This window comes from Phyllostomus hastatus, unplaced genomic scaffold, assembly GCF_019186645.2.
Source record: "Phyllostomus hastatus isolate PE091 unplaced genomic scaffold, TTU_PhHast_1.1 phas_contig_159, whole genome shotgun sequence".
Taxonomy (NCBI): domain Eukaryota; kingdom Metazoa; phylum Chordata; class Mammalia; order Chiroptera; family Phyllostomidae; genus Phyllostomus; species Phyllostomus hastatus.
The window spans coordinates 24,068,879-24,087,129 of record NW_025333640.1 but is presented as its reverse complement, the minus strand read 5'-3'; the positions used below and the strand labels follow the sequence as shown (position 1 = coordinate 24,087,129).

At 42.0% G+C, this 18,251-nt stretch overlaps 1 protein-coding gene across 4 annotated transcripts in view; it reads right to left on the bottom strand.

The window, feature by feature from the left end:
• LRBA (LPS responsive beige-like anchor protein) overlaps positions 1-18,251 on the bottom strand; it is a 513,768-nt gene that overhangs the window by 36,206 nt on the left and 459,311 nt on the right. For 3 of the 4 annotated variants that reach the window (XM_045831330.1, XM_045831331.1, XM_045831333.1), the window contains 2 exons: positions 7,795-7,884; positions 3,051-3,243 (listed from right to left, as the gene is read on the bottom strand). In XM_045831330.1, the coding sequence (XP_045687286.1) occupies positions 3,051-3,243; positions 7,795-7,884 (283 nt within the window). The remainder of the gene's footprint in view (positions 1-3,050; positions 3,244-7,794; positions 7,885-18,251) is intronic. The other variant, XM_045831332.1, reaches the window with a different exon arrangement.

Sequence of the window (18,251 nt, the reverse complement as noted above, 5' to 3'; positions counted from 1 at the left end):
AACTGGCTGCAGCAAGGAAGTCATATGGCTCTGCCAAGTAAGGAAATCACAGGGTGCACACACAGAATGATCAGGGAACCTGTACCACAGCCTCTCACTCACCCAACAGTGCCATCTACTTCCAGTAAAACCAGTGCCGACCAACGCTAACACTAATCCGTGAGGATTCTTCGCTACTTCTTGAGAACCTGGGCTCACAGAAACATTAAAACCAAAAGGCCGGTGAAGGAGGTTCTGTTAACTGCCTTGCTTTGGTCAGGTCCCCAATCCCACTCCTGTCGCGGATGGCCTGTGTGACCCTGGGCAAGTTACGGAATCTCTGTGTTTCAGCTTCCTGACCTGTACAGTGGGTTAGATAGGTTCATTAGGGTAAACCGTATGAAACGACCAATAACCGACATGTTGACTGATTAAAAGAGGCAATTTCATATGGTTCAACCTAAATACGGAATTGACACCCTAAGGTCGTGGAGTGATTAAAGCAATGTTTAGAACCTAGAATATGCTCTATAAGCTTTTTATTTTCCTCTCGAGTTTCTACAAGGGCCTTTGAGTGAGAAAAAAAGGGACCTTTCTTTTCTTTCCCTAAATGAGGACTCAGACATGACGGAAATAAATGACAGGAGCTAGCTGTCTAATGAACAAGCTACTGAAATCACAGACCCTCGGAGAAGAACCAGAATCGAAACCGAAAAAGAAAAAAAAATGAGTGTAAAACGAATTTGATATTCACTGAAAAAAAACTGTTAGGGATTCGTGACAGTTCCCTAAAATCAGAGCATCCTGACAGGTAAAGGTAGTACAGGACAGGATGAAAGATCGGGTGTAGGTAAATAGACCTGCAACGAGGCACAGATCTAATAAAGTGCAAGCTCAACACTGTTGGGTGGAGGGGGAGGTGCAGCTCCGGCCTGGAGAGCGCACTGTGCAGAGGCAGGCAGCTCTGTGCTCCCACACCACCATTCGCTGTGCTTGGCGGGGGGAGAGCTGCTGTGAGATGCTGTGAAGACATAGGGCGGGGGCAGAAACTGCTAGTGACACAAGGTACCGGCACAAAGAAGCCTCACTGGGAAGAATGACAGGCAAAGAATCGGCACAACACAGGCAGTCCCCAAGCTCCTGTCTCACAGAAAGGTGCATGTGGGCTGGGGACAGCGGCTGCCCCATCAGTGGTAGTCAGCACAGGGATGCGGCCCCTCCATCTCCTTCCATATCTAGAGAAAAGCTGGAAGGAGGGAAAAGGACACCGACAACCAAGTATTGAGGGAAGCAAGCTTTCCAGCCAGGAAAATGGGCTTGCTCAAAAGGGGAGTGTGGGGGGGGGGGCGCTGTCATCAGTGCCTAGCAAGTGTGCCCAGCACGCTGAGAACCAGCGGTAGGCCTGGCAGTGCTTTGGTGAAGCAGCTCAGTTGCTGCCCAGCTCTTTGCTAAGCTAAACCAAAGAGGGGGCGGCAGTGGTCAGCACTTTCTGGCAGATGAACAGGTTTGTCGCTCCTCACATATGGTGTCACTGTTTAAAGTGAAGTTCTCACCAATAGCCACCCAGGATAAGCCTCAGGGTGGCCCTGCGTCACACGCACCAGAGCTTCTAGCAAGCTCTAAGGGTAGCAGCACACGAAGTGGGCACCTCCTCCAGAGCACCCGCTACAACACACCACCGGCGTGTTTCTCATCTAAGGGGTGGCATTTAGAGAACCCAAAACTCCATTCGTTCATTGAAGTATAACCTTTGGTTCCAAAATACATGGTTTGCATATACATTTACCTCTGTAAAATAAATTCACTTGAAGAAAAAGGCATTAGAAGACCTAATAACAGGCATTTATACCTGTCTCAATGTTTACCTTCTCCACTTTTTTTGAAGTCTAATCAACTATTGGCATTTATTTCACTCTTCATGGCCAGGAAATGGTAATATCGAATAAATTCTGGTACCAACAGATCCTTCACCCCGCGTACCTTCCGGAGCACAGTCAGTGCACCAGATTCATGTTGGAATGTCAGTTCAGTTCTGTCCCAGCCTAAAAACTCCTCCATTTAAATGTGGAATGAGGCTCTTGTTCAAAAATCTGTATTTTTTGCAGCCATTTCAGGTATTATAATGAGCAGTGCTTATGTGCATACTTTACAGATTTCATGACAAGTTAAAAGACTATTAAAATCTACTTTTAACAACTTCCCATCTAAAACAATGGCGGGGGGGGGGCCTATAATGCCCATGACTTTAAAAGAATTTCCTTCTTAAAAAAAGGATTTCTAACCAGTGGCCAAAAAGAACAGTGCTAAATCCAGATCCCAACATTTCTGTTCTAATGAGAGGCCCTAAGTCACGGAGGGATGACCCTAAAACCGGAGCCAGAGAACTCGGGTTCGAACCTGACTCAGCCACTGCCCGGCCACAGGCGGCACGGGACCAGGTGCATACCCTGGGGCCAGTGTCTTCACCAGTAATGCGTGGGGCCAGGCTCAAGGAACAGGCTCGCCTGTTTATACTTTGATGGTCTATGGTTCCAATGGGTATTCCGGTACCTTGCTGTTAGTTACCAAAACCATTCTGCACTTACTGGAAGGAGAGAATGCACTTTTGGGTTTGCGGTGTTTGGACAGAAAATGTAAGTGCTCTTTTTGCTATCATCCACAACAATACCGCCAGGTCATGCACCACCAGCACACAGCAGAGTATCAGAAGTGTGTGCTGAGTAAATGAGTAAGTGGGAAAAAGGGAACATGGGATTAATAAATACATACTATTTATGGACATAATATAGAATACCATGGTATCAAAATATTATGTTAGAAGTAATATTTATCTCCTAAGAATAAGGACAAATGCCAGATGCCAAAGAACTGTTTATGCTTTAGCATCTGTATTAATATGCCTCATCTGGGACTTCTTTAAGTCTTTCAAATTATTACACATTTTGACTCAGACTGAAGCTTGAAAATAGAAGAGCATAACTGCTGAGGTATACATTTAAGTAGACACCGCGACATCTCCGTGCAGTGCTCATCAGTGGCTGTACCTTACAGAACGATGCTTCTTTACTCACCAGGGAGGCTGTGCCACTTGTTCACGGCAAACAGCCTGTTGGCAGTGACAGTGATCACAGCAGGAGCTGCCAGACCGGGCTGGGTGTTGGCTGCCACGTGAGTGACAGGGGAGTTGGAGGGGAACTTTAGGACCATGATAACATCCTGCTGGGCTTGGTCTGTGAACATCAACGGGCTCTGCAGGAGGAGATACTATTGAGTGGGCGTGACAAGACCCAAATACACAACAAGGAAAAGACAAAGAAAGACAAGGAGGAGAGAGGGTACAGGAAAAGAAGAGGAAGACCATGTTAACACAAGCTGCAAGCGAGAGCACAGTGAGCAGAAAGGCTCATAGAAACAGCAATTAGGATTTGCTTGTTTTCATGTACGTCATTAGCTGAAATTTTTGGTGATTGAAGGAGGATATGTTAACAGAAACACTTTAAAATCAATAAATTTGACTGGTTTCATTCCCTACCCCAGTCCCATGAAGAACTAAAAGAATGATTTGATTTAGATTCTAAATAGGCAAAGTACTGGGGATCGAATTAACCCATTCTGATTGCCATTATGTGTCAAGTTCAAAAATAAATAAGTAAATAATGAGAATAGGCAGTGCGCACAAAGGCATGCCAAGGCAACTTCCACAGATCAGTGAAGATTGTGTTGCTTAAGCATGAAGATTTTGACAACTAAATAAAGAGATAATTAAAACAAACATATTTATAAACAAGTATACAACATGCATGTATTATTTCAATAGAGAAATAACTTATGAGCGTAATACAGAAACTTAATTATAAAGGCGTTTCAAAGCAATGCATAATTAAATGTACTTGCAAAAACAATATATTTATATAGTGTACCAAGTCATAAACACCCCTATTATAATGCAAATATCCTGTTTTCTTCTGTAGCTAAGAATAAAGAGAAGTACCTAGCTGCCTCTCCTCCCTCTTGGTAGAAAAAGAGCTTAAGACCTTTGATTTCTCTTTTGAAAAAGCAGAAAATACTTTAAAATGTTGCACAAAATACTATCCTAATAACTAGCAACAAAATAAATCTTGCAGACTACTAAGGATTTAGAACATTCCTATAACCCATGTTATAACCCAAGATATATATATAACCCCACTCTGATTTACTGGCTTTCCTTAGACTTTGTGGTAGCACGCTACCCTGCAGTAATTGCCCTGTTCATTTTCAGCAATTCTCTTCTACCATGTCTATTTTCTAATAGCTGATTAGTATCATTCAGAACTGAAACACTTTGATGAAATGCTTCTGGCTGCTTTCCTAGTGTCATATTTCAAAACACCAGGTATATGTAAATGTGTGTAAGCACATATATTTAACATGTATCTATTCAGAACTGCTAATAAAAAATTAAGTATATTTGCATTTTTATTATCAGTCCTTTTAAAAAAGTTATTAAGAGTACTTAGAAAAACATATTGCACTAAGAATTCCTATTTGCACTCTTTGCATAAAGGTGTAAATAAAGGCAACTAATAAGCTACCCAGACACCCTTCTGAGCAAGTGGCTAAAAGCCAATCAATATTATGAGTTAATCCTCCCCGGATGCTCATTCAATTAAAGGTGTCAGTAATGCCTCATCTGATGTGGCCTCAATTAAATCCAACTATCTGATGGTGTGAAAACACAGGGGGATACAGCAACAGCAGCACAACCAGACAAATAGGCAGCCTTCGTGTGCCTGCTAATTACTACACCTGGTGTATATTATGGCTCGTGCACTTAACGCAGCACGAGGTGGCTTTAATTTCTGCTATGTCGTGCATGTGTTTGCGCCCATGTGGGGGTGGGGTGCCCTGATGGTTGATGGGGGAACTCATCTGAATGGCAGTAAAAACAATAAACATTTGTGCCTTTTATTTTTGAAATCTCTGATATCAATACATAATCTACGTCACACAAAGGACCTTTTCTGCAGTTTTAAGGAATTCTGGGAAATTGGGTAAAAATGAGAAACAATGAGCAACATCAAACAAACTCCAAGTTAGCGATGAAGTCCTGGGAAAGGAAATGAATGTCATTTCAGATTAAGAAGCTCCATTTTTCAATTATGTAGTTTTTTAAATAATATTTACTAAAGCCACTTTACAAACTCTGAGAAAGTCAGAGTGTAACATACATCACAAAGTCTCACTGCAAGGAAGTGGATACATATTTTTGAGCTTAACAGCTCATATTGTAAATACAATTCAACTCAAATTGGACGATTCCAATGTTTATATCCTTAAAACAACACAGAAAAGTCTCTAATGTGTAGGAACAATGTCTTGTTTACACAGTGATTCCAGTGGGCCAACTCTTAGCCACACGACAAGGACAAGGCACTGTCCACAGAAGCCGCAGACACCTTGTCCAGAATGCCCCCTGCATGCTCACAACAAGCTGTCCCTCCGCCTGTTCCTACTACACACACTCCCTCTTGACTTGAGCTCCCAATGCAGGCAGTTAGCAGGAGACTCTCCGGGAAGCTCTGTCATGTCCTTGGCTAAGTATGGAAGAGGGAGCACGAGAAGGGAGCTGAAAGCACGCCCCAGCAGACGGGGCTGGTGCGCCCTGACGGCAACAGCTGCAGACGCGCAGGGCAACTGGTAAAGCGGGGATTAGAGAAACAGCCCCTCATCCAGCCCGGCCTGAGTCCATCTGTGATCCGAGGCTGAGGCAGACATAGGAAACTACTAGCCAAATTTCACTCGGTTTTCCCAGATTAAGTGTACACACTTGTTGACAACTCTGGTTTCTTTCTAACACACCTTTTTTTCCCCCCACTCGCGCATGTGTAAGATGAAAAACACAATTTGCACAGGTCTGAAGTGCAGGTTTTAAGTGCAGAGGAAAAAGCTGATGGAAGAGGCGGTCTTCTGTCCTCATCGGAACATGAGCCTTCCTGCCCTAGGGACGGTAAAGCCGGTCTGCCCCAATGAACCAGTAATCCTTGGCCAGGGAGGGAGGCTTAGCAGCGGGAGCCCCTCGCCGCCCCCGTGACCACGGCTGTGCAGTGACCCAGGGACAAAGTCAATGGGGCAGCAGAGGAGCCTCCATCAGCCAGCACCGCAGCCACCGGAGTCTCCCTGACAAGCTATTACTAAAACTAATTTCAAACCCCAGACATAAATCAGTCTTACTATTTTATTACTATTTTTATGGCATTATCTTCCATTGTTCTTGCTAACTGTTCACTTTTTGTGTAGTCTTCTGCTCACTCAAGCTCTCCTTTATGTTCATTTCAATCTGATTTCACCTGTTTAAAAACACTTGGCAACGAGGACGCAAGTAATTTTCAAAAGGCTTGTGGTTTATTACAACACCCAATTTATAGAACTAGAAAAAAAGGTTAAAAAAAAGACTTAACAGAAAAAAGAAGATAGAGGGCAAAAGGGAAAAAGACACAAAGAAGAAGGTGAGGTGGGAAGAGAAAGGAAAAAGAGCCCAAGGTGGAAAAGACCAACACTATCTCTAGCTCTCTCCTTCCTAGTATCCAGCAAAAGCCTGCCACCTCTGAGCCACAACACGGAGTCAGAATCCACCTTAAATTGTTCCGCATATTTATGGAAACAGATTGTATATTTCCTATTTTTAATTTGAAAACAGTAATGAACAACCTGTTTTATAGAGGAACAAGTGAAGAAAAAAATATAATACCCATAGTCTGTTCTTCAAAGAAACTTTTTATCATGCAATTCAGTATTTGTTACTGTGCTTTTTTTTTAACCATCAAAAAACACAACCCCTGAAATTCCAGGAACTCTACAAAGAGACAGGCCACATCATTTTGCAGACTGAGTCTGTCCCCTGCTGCTGATTCTGGGCGGGTCTCCGCCTCGCTCTGACCAATGGAACGCGGCAGAAACGATGCTGCACGGGTTCCAAGGCGAGCTCCAAGAAGTCTTGCAGGAGTGTTCCCTGGAACCCTGTGCTCCTCCCACTGGAGTGGCCTGGGCTCAGGGACTTGACAGTGAAAGACAACAGGGGAAGGGAGGTCGGGACAGCTCAGCCCACCCCACAGCAGCGAGTGGGGGAGCCAGGGAGCAGGGCAGAAGAAAGGCTCAGAATCTCGAGAAACAGAAATCACCATTGGATGCCACTAAGCCCTGGACGGTTTGGTACACCTAACCATCGTGTTTTCCTCCCTGAGGGCCCTGACCCCTCAACAACAATATCTTATGTAGTAGTAGGGTTTGTTTTAAAATTCCCAAACTGAAAAGCATACTGGGATATAGAGAATATAAACAAAAGAACTTATATGTATGACCCATGGACATGAACTAAAGTGGGTGGGAGGGGGTGTGCAGGGTGGAAGGGAGTGAAGGGGAGAAAATGGGACAACTGTAATAGCATAATCAATAAAATATATCTAAAAAAAGAATATAAACAAAACTAATCTAGGAACTCATAGGATCAAACCGGAAGGCAAATCAGTCTCAGGCCGGAAGTCTCTGTCCTGCAGTCTCTGTCCTGCAGTCAGGACACACGGTGATTATAACCCTTCCGACTCTGTGAGGAAACATGAGCTGATGAAATGCCAGAGCGCTGGAGCAATGGCTGCCTTCCCAAAGACTCCTGGGGAGCATGCGGAGGTTTTTTGCTGGTTGTTAGCAGGTTAACAAGCACTTCACGAGAACAGGCCCAGATGTGGTAGAAAATCTCAAGTACAACGAAAGATTGTTACAAATGTCAAGCATGGTCTCCAAGAGGCAAGACGCGAGAAGAGTGAAGGCAGCACTTACCGCTTGCATGGCGGAACCTCTGGGAGGATGGGGCTCGATGAGGAGCTGTGAGGGCGTCTGTCCAAAACTCCGGATTTGAGCTTCAACAGCCTGAAAAAGGCATGGGCGAGTTGGAGGGTTAAGAGGTGTTAATTACAGGCACTCGAACCACAACTGTCACCTGAAAATGTCATTCCATACTTCTGGCTTGTTTCACGCTGAAAGTCAGCCTTGTGTTTGCAGCATGGGACGCAGCACCTGGCAGGGGCACGGCGGCTGAGGTCATCCTGCAGCCCCATGGAAGCCGTGCCTATCAAACCCTGCAGAACTTCCTCGTCTTGCTCGGTGATATGAAACAGAAACCAGCTATTACAATCAGAAATTGTCCCTTTTGGCTTCATTTCTGTTTTCTTGCATTTTTTTCCTGCTTGCATCATCCCTAATGACTAAAGTTAATCTTTTACAGGTATAGAGAAAACCCATTGTTGCTTTGATTCCAGGCCCCATTTCATCCTGGAAAGTAGAAAGGGGGAAAAAAAGAAACACAGCACCTGTGGGAATGGCTTGATGCTATTACTTTTGCCATAGAAAGAGCATTATTGTTGACAGTCTCTTTGAACCTAGGTGGCTAAACAACAAAGTAAAAGCCATATGTTGCATCCAAGCATGAGATGGTTAAACCAGAGACGAACTAAACATAAGAAACACGTGTGCGCGCCCTTTTGGAAAGATGTGCGCCTGCACCGCGGGCAAGGCACCCCTCTGCCATGGTGCTCCGGGTGCACCGCACACAGACGCTCACTTCCCCATCACCGCCAACTCCCTCGTCATGGGAAACTACAAAATGCCAGATGCCCGCGCTCTCTGTCGTTATTTGTTTGTTTATGTTTGTTTCCTCCCACTAAAATATAAGACCCATGACAGCAAGGACCTTATGTCTCTTCTTCACTGTTGGACCCCTCCATTGGCTGAATGAAGAAATGCTGCACTATGTGTGAAGGGAGAGAAGGAAGCAGAGATATATGTCCGTGTTCTTAACTTCCAGGCTAACAGGATGAAGAAAACCTCTTAGATTCACAAAAGAATACGTTCATCACGGTATTTTTTAATCTCTAAGAAAAGATCTTCAATTTTTATATACTCTGTTGGACCGCAGGCAATTGATAAATCATAAACAAGAAAATGCCCTGGCTGGCGTAGCTCAGTGGATTGAGCGCGGGCTGTGAATCAAAGCATCGCAGGTTTGATTCCCAGTCAGGGCACATGCCTGGGTTGCAGGCCACGGCCCCCAGCAACCGCACATTGATGTTTCTCTCTTTCTCCCTCCCTTCCCTCTCTAAAAATAAATAAAATCTTAAAAAAATAAACAAGAAAATATAATCATGTCCACTATTAATTTCCTTTTTTTACTTGGTGAGAATACCCCTAGTAACTCTTTACAATGACCTGGTAAGAAATGAGCAGCTCATTTATTTACACCTTAAATTATCGTCAACTATGTACACAGCAGTTAAAGCTCTCAATGTTTGAAGAATATATTCCTAATACAGGAAGCGGGGCACATGTAGTTGGATGCTTGCACAATAGTGTGATGCAGTCAGTCCAGTAAGTTCCAGGAGTGACCTGCCGGGGCAGAAAAGCTTGGGAAGCCCCTCTGTGAAAGCTGAGGGGATGGTGAAAGCAGCTTGGATTTTCAAGTCAAACAGATCAAGTTCAAATCCTGAATCCATACCACTTATGAGCAATGTGATCCAGGGTAAGTTACTGAACCTCTCTAAGTTTCCATTTCGTCTCCTGTAAAATGTGGACAGTAACAGTACTCATCTCATAGGTTATACTAAGCATGCAGTGATGATGCATGTGTAGAAACACAGCAGAGTGTTTAACACAGATGAGACCCTCAACATGCAGTCAACAAATATTCATGGAAGGCTACTAGCAACAACAATAATGAATATTTATTTAGTACTTACTATTTGCCAGAAACTTCTCTAAGTGATTTACAATCATATTATTTCCTCTTTAAACTGTGTGATGTGAGTACTATGCAATAAATGCACAAAGAACTTAAGTATCTTGTCCAAGGTCACACAGGAATTAAATGGCAGGCTCCAAATCTACACCCAAGCTGCTTGATTCTGCCTCCCACACCCTCACCCATTAAGCTGTCCTTTCTCCGTATGTGTTAGGTCCTGGGGCAGGGCGTAGGCGTAAGACTGAGCACAGGAAACACGAGCTTATACTCTAACAAATGAATTAATAAGGTGTCTCTATCATCATCATCGTATCACCATCTTCATCACAATGAAAAAAGTTACGTTCAGACGCTGTCAGTAGAGCAGTGTGGCCAGGCAAGCACTAGTTTACCCAGTGGGAGGTAAGGCTGGCCCTAGACTTCTGGAACAAGAGGAGTGGCCAATAGGAAGTGAAGAATAAGGACTAGGACCATTTCAGAAGTACATCTAAAGCCTTTGTTGATGGGGTAAAATCAATTTAGGATCAACAAGATAAATTTTGAGGTTTAGATAGAAGAAAAAGATCACAAAATGGCACCTTGAAGCCCAGAAGCAGAGTCCCAAAGAGGAGAGTGAGGGCACTGTTACTGTGTGAGGTACGGATCTTCGGCTGAGGTTACGAACGTGGGCCGTAAGTCCCTTGTAAGAGCAGTTAGCGAAGCCAGGGCCCTTTCCCTGGACCGCTGCCTGGGCAGTCCCTGCCCAACAGCCCACGTGCCTCGCCCCCCTGACAGGGAGGGGCACAGACAGCTTCCGCACTTGGCCTATGGCGTCGGGCGGTTTGGAGTGCTAATCCTGACTTTACCCTTTCCCTGCTGTGTGACTTTGCACAAGTAGCCTAATCTGTTTCTCCATCTATAAAATGGAGATAAGAATGCCTAGATCATAGAATCATTTGGAAAATTAAATAATACACATAAAGTGCTTAGCATAGTACCTAGCACATACAAAGTACTAAATAAAATGCTGTATTAGGTGGGGGCTTGGTGTGACCACCACTTAACACAGCCAGAACAGGGAAGGAAGGAGTGCTTCAGGAGTTTATGCCGATAATAATGTACACATTGTATCAGAAAACAAATCTGGCCCAGGTTTCAAAACGCACTGCAGGGCTAAGCGCCCAGAGACAGATCTCTATGGAGAAGCTGCGGTATTAGGAAGGAAAGGGATGAATTATGTGCACTGTGACCTAAGGAGAAATCAGCAGGTCCTTGAGACTGAGACTCGGAGCGGTGAAGAAAAGGAAGGATGAAACTAACTGCTTTCTTTGGAGCCTGCATACTTTAGATAGTAGTGAGGGAACACATGGAAATGCACGTTTCGGTCAGGAAGAAACAGTTTGGCAGCAGGACGGGGACTCGGAGGCGACGGTGGAGCCATCTGTCCAGGGCGAGGTGCCCAGTGCACAAGGAAAGCCCACGACTGGCTCCTGGACGAGAGATGGGACGTATTGATGTGGGAGTCATTCATACACAAGAAATGTAAGTCAGCGGGGTTTGATGTTTCCCTCTCACTGTGTACATGTAACTTTAAATAGCAGAAATACTTCCTTTCTCGAGGGAAATCTTACACGAAACTCTAATATATAAAAAACATAGAGATAAGGCTGTTCTACTTGGAAGGTTTGGAGGAGCTTTTAATAACCTTCCTCAGCAGCTCCTAAGAAAAGTCTGAGAAGTCTTAGAAGCACAGTTTGACACCCACTGGTTACGCTCCAGGAAGAGAATACAACACACACACACACTAGGGCCTAGAGCCACACCGTAGGAAACTCACATTTACGGTATAACATGAAGAAGTAATGAAGGAGACAGAGGGGGGCCCTGGGGGTGGGGCAGCAGGATGGTGTGACACGGAAGCTGGTGGTCAGAGCTCCAAAGACAGAGTGGCCAGTAACGCCAACTACTATGGAGACACTAAGAATACAGGTATTACTGCAGAGAAATCGCTGTTGTACATGCAAATTCAATGTAACTGGTCTTAGTACATATCTTGCTTTGCAATTAATATTGTTTTGAAATTAAAATATATGATGAGAAAGTTTTCAAAAATACCAATCTCCTCTTTTTAACCAAAGCAGTGCTTCTAAAGAGCCAAGTCAGAAATCCTGGGGAAGTATGGTTTGAAAAAGCCCCTCAAGTAACTTTATTACTCTCTTCCCTTTTTGCTTCAGCCTTTTGTATATAGATCAATAGAAAATTTCAAAGGGAGGTCTGAGGCTTAGGAAGTTGGATTGGTAATAGGGTAACCCAAGGAACTCTACCAAATGCCTAAACTGTCTTTAGTAAACTCTCCTTTGCCTAGAGAGTTTTAGTCCCATGTGTTATCTTTTAAAAATCTGTTACAGTTGGCGCTGGCCAGGTAGCTCAGCTGGTTAGCGTGTCATCCCGATACAACAAGGCTGTGGGTTCAATTCCTGGTCAGAACACACAAGAAGCGACCAATGAATGCACAAATAAGTGGGACAACACAGTGACGTTTCTCTCTTTCTCTCTCAGGCATCTCGGCCCTGTGGGAAATCTCTTCCCTGCTCTCACCCAGACCGCTGCCGGCCCTCCCTGTTGCTCTTGCAGCGATGCGCATGGACTCCGCTACCTACTTACCCAATAATATCCTAAGTACTGTGTAATTCATGTCTTATCCGTCAGACTCAAACCCTCCCAGAGACCAGGGACTGCCATGTATTTCTGTGCTTCTGGGGGTGTGATACACAGTAGGTGCTCAGTTTACGTACTGAATGAATGGCCATCCAGGCCAACATAATTCAGCAGGATGCAGCTAAGAGATACACTTCTACACTGTTACAGAGCAGTCAGCATTAAATAAAACATTCTACTAAACATTTCTACTGAAAAGCTTACTTTATTATGTAACGTTCTTACTCATCAATTCCCAATTATTCTGTAAATAACCTATTACTACTTTCTATAATAAAACCTGAATTCAGCAGGCAGCATTCCAGATGTTGAAATACACGGTAATAAAAAAGACTATGCAAATGCCTAGAGACATTCCAGTAAAACCACATTATTTATATTTTATAAACAGCATCTCAAATATTACCTAGAGAATTTATTAATGGATTTCCAAATGGAAATATTATGAAAAGATTTTCAACAAGCTGTGTATTCTGTAGTTTTCTGTGCCAACTATTGCATACTTGCATGATTTTATGGTCATCTGTACAGAGAAAGAGATAGTGTATAGAGATTATAGATACACAACCTACATACGTTGAAAGGAAAAAGAAATAAAAGTCAAGGAAAGCAGACTTGGCTTAGTGACAATGGAGTATTTGGCTTCAATTTAATAATGACTCTGAACTAGTCTTTTTAATCTAAAAGAGAAACAAGTTAACTCAATACAACACTTAGTAACCAACAATAAAGCTGTAAAATTTTATTTTAAGATGGGTCTAGGGGAGACATAACATGTGGATGCAATTAAAATAAACACACACATACACTGCTTTTGTTGAGCAAACAACTCTGAAATTGCATTTTATCCTCTATATATTTACCTCTAAAGGCACTATAAAATTGAGGTAGGGAAAGTAAAAACAATTTGTTAAGAAAAAACATGCCCCTTAATAATATATTAAAATGTTCTGATACCACCAAAATTAAGCTCTAGAAAGAGGTCTTAAGATTCTAGAGAAACTAGCCCTGGCTGGCGTAGCTCAGTGGATTGAGCGCGGGCTGCGAACCAAAATGTCACAGGTTCGATTCCCAGTCAGGGTACATGCCTGGGTTGCAGGCCATAACCCCCAGCAACCGCACATTGATGTTTCTCTCTCTCTCTCTCTCTCCCTTCCCTCTCTAAAAATAAATAAGTGAAATCTTAAAAAAAAGATACATTATTTAAAAATAAGATTCTAGAGAAACTCTCTACTAAGAAATGTTTAAAAACCAAAACAAGAGTTCTTAGTTTGGACTTCAACATCAATTCATGTTTCAACATTTTAAGAGTCACACCAACACCATCCAGGGACCCTCCTGTGTCACACGTCAGTCATTGCATGAGCCACGGGGTTGCTGTCGCCCTCACACATCTGAGCTTAAGTTGGAGAGCAGCTCGCTGGGTATGTGACAGGCTTCCACTCAAAGCTTCCTGATCAGCGGCCCAGGTGACCAGCCTCAGAGCACTGTGGGGCCACTGCGAAATCGAGCTCCAGTGTCCGGAGCAGACTTAAAAAGTATCCTGCTCCAATGACTACTTAGTCATTCTATGCTAGAGTTTGGACCAGACCCCCTCTTAACCTACAAAGTGAAACACAAAGTTACTTTTTAGTAGTCAGAGCAATAAATGCACAAAAAAATTAAAAAAGACCATAAAAACCTAACTTAATTTAAAAGGAATCATTTAAGATTGAAATGTAAATAATATTCAATGTGCCCTAGAAATAAAATTTATATATAGAATTCAAACATTTAAAGCATAAACATAAATGATAAATAGCCTATCAGAAAAAAAGTCATGGCTATACCAGCATATGGATTATTTAAAACTCAATCAGATAAATGTTCAAAATATAGTCTAAATGGTATTTAATCATCAAATTATGCACAATATTTCACATAAAAGAAGGCTATGGTAAAGAAATAAGCAAACTGAGGAGAAGTCTATGTGAATTTGGACTTGAAGGACAACTTTTTTAATTTTCAGGAATTAGAGAAAAACAAGAATTTAGTTAGGGGTCAATTTTTTATGTTTTCAAATAAAGATCGAGCTATTGATTACAATTCTACAAGTTCTCATAAGGAAAGAATCAGATGAATACAAAAGATTTAAATACAAGGTGGTTATTAGATATCCTATAACAGTAAAAATTAGAGGAAAAACTACTTTACCTAAAATAATGGAATACTATGCAGCCATTAAAATGAATGAGTTGAGTTGAATATATCTGACAGGGAAACTAGTCTGCTATATATGGGTAAAAGAAGAATTTTTTTTCTTTGCCTCCCCACACAACTAAAAGAAGGACAAGAACAAATTTGAAAACAAAAAACAATCAGAATTGCCAGAAAATCAAACTGCAGGAAGTCCAACAACCAAGGAATTAAAAAAGAAACATGCATCCAGACTGGTAGGAGGGGCAGAGATGGGCAGCCGGGCAGAGAGAACTCGTGGCGAGGCAGCAGCTGGAGGACTAGGTGGTCAAACATTTGTATGCAGATAAACAGGGAGGAACAACTGGGGAGCAAGACAGACCTCGCAACCCAGGGTTTCAGTGCACGGGGAATAAAGCCTCAAAACGTCTGACTATAAAAACCTGTGGGGGTTGAGGTGGTGGGAGAATCTCCCAGACTCACAAGAGAGTTTACTGGAGAGACTCACATGGTCCTGGAATGCACACAAACCCACCCACTCTGGAATCAGCAGCAGAAGGGCCCAATTTGCCTGTGGGTAGTGGGCAAAGTGACTGGAAGCTAGCCAAGAGTGGAGCAAGCAGCACTGTTCCCTCTCTGAACCTTCCCCCACATACAGCACCACAATAGGGTTGCCCCGCCCTGGCAAATACCTAAGGCTCCACCCCTTACTATGTAACAGGTGAGCTAAGACAAAGAAGTATGGCCCAAGCAAAAAAACAGATCAAAGCTCCAAAAATAGAAATAAGTGATGAAGAGATAGCCAACCTAACAGATGAAAAGTTTAAAACACTGGCAATTAGGATGCTCACAGAAATTACTCAGTATGGTCGCAAAATGGAGGAAAAAGTGAAAGTATGCAAAGTGAAATAAAGAAAAATATACAGGGAACCAACAGTGACAGGAAGGAAACCAGGACTCAAATCAATGATTTGGACCAGGAGGAAGAAATAAATATCCAACTAGAACAGAATGAAGAAAGAAGAATTCAAAAAAAAATGAGAAGAGGCTTAGGAATCTCTGAGACAACTTTAAACATTCTAACATCTGAATCATAGGAATGCCAGAAGAAAAAGAGGAAGAGCAAGAAACTAGAAACTAACTTGAAAAAATAATGAACTTCTCCAACCTGGCAAAGGAAATAGACTTCCAGGAAGTCCAGGAAGCTCAGAGAGTCCCAAAGAAGGAGGAACCACACACACCAAGGCACATCATAATTACATTAGCCAAGATGAAAGATAAGGAGAGAATCTTAAAAGCAGCAAGAGAAAAGAAGACAGTTAACTACAAAGGAGTTCTCATAAAACTATCAGCTGATTTCTCAAAAGAAACCTTGCAGGCAACAAAAGGCTGCAAAGAAGTATTCCAAGTCATGAAAGGCAAGGACATATATCCAAAATTACTCTATCCAACAAAGCTTTCATTTAGAATGGAAGGGCAGATAAAGTGCTTCCCAAATAAGGTCAAGTTAAAGGAGTTCATCATCACCAAACCCTTATTATATGATTTGTTAAAGGCACTTATCTAAGAAAAAGGTAAAAAATATGAAAATAAAATGACAACAAACTCACAACTATCAACAACTGAACCTAAGGAAAAACAAAAACAAACTAAGCAAACAACAAGAACAAAATCACAGAAATGGAGATCCCATGGAGGGTTATCAGCAGGGAAAGGGAGGGTGGAGAATAGAGGAAAAGGTACAGGGAATAAGTATAAATGGTAGGTACAAAATAGGCAGGGGTAGGTTAAGAACAGTATAGGAAATGGAGAGCAAAGAACTTAAATACACAACCCATGGACATGACCTAAGGGGGTGGGAGATGGGATGGTGGTGGAGGGGTGCAGGGGAATGAAGGAGAGGAAAAAATGGGACAACTGTAATAGGATAATCAATAAAATATATTTAAAAATAAAAAATACAAAAATTCCTAATTATGGAAGAATATAGTAGACGATCTCATTTAAGTAAAAAAAAAATAAATTTAAATGTATAAGCATGTATCCTTACATGTGTTATTATGTGAGTACACATAAAATTAAAAGGTTTTAAAAAGAGAAACTAGAGACACTCTTTACCAAGACATGTTTACACACACACAGGTACACACGTGTAAAATCTGGAAGAGAACGCACCAAACTGTTGTCAGCTGTGGTTTCTGGTGAGGGGTAGATAAGATAAGCAGAATAAAAATTAATACTTTCTTCATTTTTACACTTTTTTCATTTTTGAGATCTCACAAAGCATGCATTACTTAAAAATAAAGAATAACAAATATTTTCCATTTTGAAAATAATTCTGAACTAAAAAACTTGCAAAAATCTAAAGAAAAACCCATCAACATTTGATATAGATTTATGAAGTTTAATTTCTCCATTCATATTGTAGCCAGAAATACTTTTAATCTTTTCAAAATATTTATTTATTTTTGTGTTGTTCCACTTATTTACGCATTCATTGTTTGATTCTTGTATGTGCCCTGACTGGGGATTGAACCTGCAACCTTGGCATGTTGCGACAACACTCTAACTAACTGAGCTACCAAGCAGGCCAGAAGAACTTTTTAACTATCTAAGACAACTGTAGTTGAAAAACTGGTCAATAACTGTGAAGTCAGGAGACCTTGATATAAAGTTAATTTTATTTTGAGCCGGTTTCCTAATTTGTTTCTATTAGATTTCAAGGAGCCATTAGTTTTGGAGCCATCACTTAGTATACATTAAATATTTAGAAATATATATAAATTTCATGAGTGTATGTTTTTCACAGTGCATCAAGTATCTGGGGGCATAAAAATGCCATAATGGTATGGAGTACATAGAGAGCAAAGAGAAAGAGTAGCTTGCTAAATAAAGTAAAACAAAAAATTAAGAATGTAGTGAATAAGAATGCAGGGGAAAGAGAAAATTACGGAGGGAAAGGATCATTTTTACTCACACAACTACTCAGTAGTATTAAGGAAGTTACTAAGGTAAAACAAACTCATTGTAAATTTTGAAAATATTCACAGACTTCCCATTAGTGCCTTTAGCTGAGCCTATACATTGCCGGCACATTAGACTGGAGCCCAGCCCGGCCTCCCCACAACCTCCACTTCTTGCAGCTGTCCATCCACTGCAGCATAATCCCAGCTGCCAATCTGAAAGAAACCAGCTAGTCAGAGCAGACATAACCAACAGAAACAAATGTCACTCAATAATGTTCAGCGGCACTGTGTTCATGGATAATTTCAAACAGTATCTCTGTCTAGAACATTGATGTGCTCATTCAAAACACCTCCAGCTCTAGCTACTGGAAGTGAGTAGATAAAGCAGCCTGCCTAGAAAAATACGTGGAATGTTGCTTCAAAGAACTTTCCAATGCTGAGAGCAAACATGGTGAAACATAGTAAAAAGTTCCTGAAAAAAAAATAATCAGAGGAGTTAATTTACTGCAGTTAGCAGTTTAAATTACTTCTTAAAACCAGACAAAATGCTTAAACTATGTCATGGAAAGAAGCAGCCATTTGGTCCTTCATCCGGGAAGAACCACGTGGTCTGTTTTCTCAACAGTGTCTGGAAGCACCCACTGGGTGACAGCCCCGACATGAGG